This window comes from Aplysia californica, unplaced genomic scaffold (genome assembly GCF_000002075.1).
Source record: "Aplysia californica isolate F4 #8 unplaced genomic scaffold, AplCal3.0 scaffold00006, whole genome shotgun sequence".
Taxonomy (NCBI): domain Eukaryota; kingdom Metazoa; phylum Mollusca; class Gastropoda; order Aplysiida; family Aplysiidae; genus Aplysia; species Aplysia californica.
Window position 1 is genome coordinate 1,199,980 of NW_004797276.1, and position 5,153 is coordinate 1,205,132.

The 5,153-nt window shown below is 40.1% G+C and overlaps 1 protein-coding gene across 1 annotated transcript in view; it reads right to left on the reverse strand.

Annotated features, from left to right (window-relative positions):
* Positions 1 to 684: 684 nt before the first annotated feature.
* LOC101856143 (solute carrier family 22 member 15-like) overlaps positions 685 to 5,153 on the reverse strand; it is a 7,137-nt gene continuing 2,668 nt past the window's right edge. Inside the window, exon 2 of the mRNA XM_005089549.3 lies at positions 685 to 2,453. Within this exon, the coding sequence (XP_005089606.1) occupies positions 1,036 to 2,453 (1,418 nt within the window). The 3' untranslated portion in view covers positions 685 to 1,035. The remainder of the gene's footprint in view (positions 2,454 to 5,153) is intronic.

Below are 5,153 nucleotides of genomic sequence, written 5' to 3' on the forward strand. Positions count from 1 at the left end.
GACGTAAAAATACCTATACTAAAATAATAACAAATTAAACCTTTAAATTTTTTCTTTCGATCTGATTGGGTCTTGATACTTAAATTGATTATTTCCTCAAGTTCTTGACAAATTATGCACCGTTGTTGAGGCTAGGGACGCAGCTTTGTCTTTTTTGCTTTAACTTCCAGTCTTTTTGATTCAGCACATCAGATTGCTTTATTCAAGACAGACGGGCTTAGAAAATATATAATCTCTCGTGTGCCTAATTCACATCTAATTATTGTTGTTTCCAGTTTGCTAGATAGTGGCTGCAGGTCTATGATAATGAGATGGGATGGAAGCCTATATTCCAGTTCCAGGGGATGTGGCAGTTTAGCAATCTCTAAATAGCCAGTTTGGTATAGTGAAGGAATAATAATAATAATAATAATATGATGTACGCACTTTGATGTGCAGTATATTGTATCTTATGAGTCTTTCTATTGTAACATAAATAGCATATTGTATAACATTCTGGGTTTTTTTTTCCTTATTCACTATTGCTACTTCCCTCTATACGATACACAAATTTTCCCACAAATCACCACAAATGAAGGGATTTTGGGCCTCTCCATCATTCCCCCTGGCTGACTCACTACACACTTTCCTTCTTTTTTTCACTCTCCGTAGTTTACTGTTGTCAAGACAATTCACACAACACGCTTTCATAGATCCCCCATCGAGTTCTCTTTTCCGCTTCCCGTACGCAACAGGTGGTGAGACCGTGGTTTTATTTCTCTGGACGGGGAGGCGAGATACCAGGAAGCTGGCAAATGTCCCTTTATTCATGTTTCAATCATCTTCTTAATGAGCAGTTATGATATCAATTCCATGTTTTTTGTTATTTGTTTTTGTTCTTCAACTGAGTAGTATCGTGGAAACCATCAAGTATACGGATATTAATTTATTTTTTAAAAAGGTTAGATTCTACATGAAGCTTAACATCTGAATTATATGTTAATTAGATCTTTAAAAACTTGTGTGTTTGTTTGAAAACTAGGGTAAAGTACGTCATCATAGTAAGGATTCGTCACAATCTTCGCTGTTTCGCTGTGCATTAATGGTTACCCCAGAGGGCACTGTCTTCATGACGTCACTCATAGGCTGCTTGTTGGTCTCGGGCAGAGCAAGCGTCATGAGACAACACAGTACGGACATGACGCCAATCACTAGGAAGGAGATGTACATGTGGTCGCTGTCACGAGGTATCAGGTACGGAGCCACTATGCCCCCAGCTCGGGAGGCGGCTGAACTCAGGCCGAAGCTCAGAGTTCTCACTGATGTCGGGAAAAGCTCGATGAAGAATGGAACCATGACGTTCCATGCCAGTCCCAGGAAAGCATTCGTAGCAAGTGCGAGACAGGTGCTGACGTAAGCACCCGTGGAGCTGTGCATGGTCATGGAGACAACAGCTATCGAAAACGAAAAGATACCAGCTACAATAAGGAAAATCACAGTGGCCTTTCGCCTGCCCAAATTGTTCCCTAATATAAAAGTGAGAGGAAACACTGGAACGATAAAAACAGCGTAGAGTATAAAATTCAAATAAAAATTGCCGAATAGTGATCCTATACCGAAACTTATAGTGTAGTACATGACTGCAATGAGGAATGCACAAGAACAAGTCAGTATAGTTTTCTGCAAAAGTTCTCTTCGAAAAAGCATGACGAGGCTGGGTCTTTTGTCCTCTTCACAACCTTCGCTTCCTGAGAAATCAATTTCACTAAAGGATGGTTTCGGTTTTCGATTAAGCTTGCATATTTGTAAAGCAACCTTCATACTTTTCTCTGTGTGTCCATGCACAGCCAGCCATCGCAAACTCTCTGGTACCCAAAAGACTGTCAGGAAAATTAGGGCACACATTACTGCAGTTGCTATCTGCACATTTCTCCAGTCTTTTAGGAGATAGAGGCATACGCCAAACGTAAGAGAGCCGATGTTCCACGCAGGGACACTGCTAATGATGATCCTCCACTTGCCATTTGCGAATTCTAACGGGTACGCTAGACTTGTAGCCACAACCCCACCCACTCCGATTCCTAGAAAAAAGCGGACAGCTGTTAACATCTCCCAGCTGACTGAGAAAACTGCAATGACGTTAGTCACACCAATAATGGCCACCCATAGATACACGCTCACTTTACGACCACACAGTTCTCCGATCTGGCCTCCGAGGACTGAGCCTATAGTGACACCAACCATCTGGACGGAGACCATAACAGGGATGACCCATCCACGATCGCAGATTAGGTTCCATTCTGTCAAAACCGTGGAGGACTCTGTATCGAATCTGAAGTTCGAGCAGGAACTGGCAGCGAGACAAATATCTTCAACACTACTTGTGTTGGACTCAGACGTATTGTATGTTGATGTATTCGTGGACGCTGAACTGAAGGTGTTTGTCCCATTCAGATAAAGTAAGGACGTCTGACCTGTAAAAAGAAGTGGATTTATAATGATCACATAATGCTTCATACACGCCAAGACTTCTTTTTCTTCTACTCTTACCCCTTCTCCTCCTCCACCCCCTTCTCTTCTTCTTCTTCTTCTTCTTCTTCTTCTTCTTCTTCTTCTTCTTCTTCTTCTTCTTCTTCTTCTTCTTCTTCTTCTTCTTCTTCTTCTTCTTCTTCTTCTTCTTCAGTTGGACGTTGATTCTCGAACCTTTCTATTAAAAAAACCCACCTCGCCTCTTGCCATTCCGCTGGCTTGGGTTGTTTTGATTCCAAGCCAGGTTTCTATGTCCTGTACCCATCTTTTGTTAGCTACCCCCCCCCCCCCCCAAAACCTTCTTCCCTTAACCCTTTGCTTCAAGAATTTTTTAATAGTGAATTGATATGCGCAAAGTAATTCAGTTTCAGTTTCATTTTATTCTCGGGGGAGTGTTGGCCTTATATATGTCTATAGGCCCAATAATAAATAGCATTTATGCTTCGCATTTCCATTTTCTAAAAAAGAAAAGTGCTCAATGCGCATTAATTCATAGAGATGTCAAATGTTTTTAAAACGATGTACAGGTGCGTGCATAAAACACAGTATAAAGTGTATATATATATGCATTAAAAAATTTCTATGAGAAAAAAAAAGAAAAGAAAAATACAATAAGAACTCACGAACGGTCACAATAAAACTGAAACTACAGGAAGAATAAAATATCCTACTTTTTTGGGGTTGTTTTTGGTTTGTTTGCTTTATTTTGTTTGTTGTTGTTTTTTTTGGGGGGGTTTATTGTTGTTTTTTAACAGGAGCGTGTTCGTCTAAAGTATTTCTCATGACGGTGTCGAGGATTTCAATATTGATAGGTGAACTCGTATAGCTAGAGTGTGACGAATATCACATTGAAACTGATGTCAATTGATATCTTTCAGTTTGCGAGAATGAACTGTTTTTATTTCCTTCCTTTGCATTTTGGTGTCTAAATCAACAATCAGAAGAAAATGACCTGAAATGTCTTTATTCAGAACGTTCATACTTTTCAGTTATTCTCAGCAGAGGAAATACCCCAATCTAGGGTGTGCTGACATTCATGCCTTGGTACTTAATAACTTAAATCTTTTTCTGTCTGCAGGTTGCATAATAAAATTATATTTTTAGTGACAGGGTTTTCAGAGCCAAAATGAAAATTAAAATCGCGTCTAAAATGAATGGTGAGTTTTTCATCTTTAAAGTTGGAATGAAATTTAGAAAATCCTCCGTACAAGCGGATGGTCTGATACAATTTTACTTTACTCGGTGGGGGCCTGTAAAAGCAGCAGATGGAAGTTCTTCCGGACTGCAGCTGGAATTACAGTAAGGCTGCCTCACATGAGTGAAAGGGAATCTTTTTCCGCTAACTTTTGCTAAATTAGTTCTATAAATAAAAGCTACTCCTCCTCCTCTGCGCTCGACACTTGGGTAAGACTTAATTAAATAAACAACTAGGCATATTGCTTCAAAATAGAATCATCACCGTACTCCTGCAATCAGGCATCTGTAAGGCCGACTTTCTCTTGGGAGGCACACGGCACACGGCTCACTGCATGTCGGCGCACGACGTGCAACCTGTCTTGACCCCCTCACAAAGGAGACGCGACAAGTTGGAACATTGTCGGCAGTCACAATTCATTTCGTCATCATGGATGAAGATACTTTGATTGCGCTAGCGTTGCTAATAAATACAAAGAAGAAGAGAAATTTATAATAGGCGCACCATGTGATGTTGTGAACATTAGTTTCTCTTGAAGAGCACAAGAGGAGTCGAGTTTCAAGGAACTTTCTGCCCATTGATGACGCTCATAAATGACAAATTGTTCTTCAACTATCTAAGAATGTCATGCGAAACTTATGCAGAACTCAAGACACTAGTGCTTTCAGATAGAGAACCCGTCGGTTGTGATTGGTGGGATCCAATCTGTAAATGAAAAATTAGTCGTGGCTCAAAGTTTCTGCTGGTAGTCATCCCTCTCGAGTTCACCTGTACTATCATACACTTCACAAAAGGTGAACAGGTTGACTTTTCAACTCACGCGGTTTTCGTTACCGCTGTTTTGTGTCGTCCTATGTAGGCGAAGGCGGTACCATAAATTTGTGTGCCCACTTTTGTTTTCGTGCGTGAGATGACTTGAGTGCCGCGTGCCATGTGCCATGTGCTTTCTTAGGGAAGGCCGGCCTAATACATCGAGATTCATTTCAATAATTATATCACTTAATTCGTCCGCTTTAGGACCACACAATGAGAAAAATAGGTCCAGTTAAAAAAGACCAAGCCAATCATGGCGAACTGAAAAACTGCTAATTTCGTTTTTGTAAAAATATTATATCTCTCCATGCACTGTCAAATAACGATTACACTGGTATGAAAATCCACTATAGATGAATTACAAAAAAACACCCCAAAAAAAACACGTAACTATGGAGAGAGATTATGGGGCAACCTGTCAACACAGCTCACAAACGGTCCAACCTATTCTTCTTAGTAGGCCTATTTTTAATTTTTAAAAACCTCTGTCTCCATGATATTCTTATAGTTCTGCTTTAACATTTCATCTCGAAAGCGGTAATCCTTTTCGTACCTTGTTCATTAATGAGCCATGCTTTACATTCATTAGGGAGTAAATATGGCATCACGGTTCGAACATTTCCTATTACTATATATA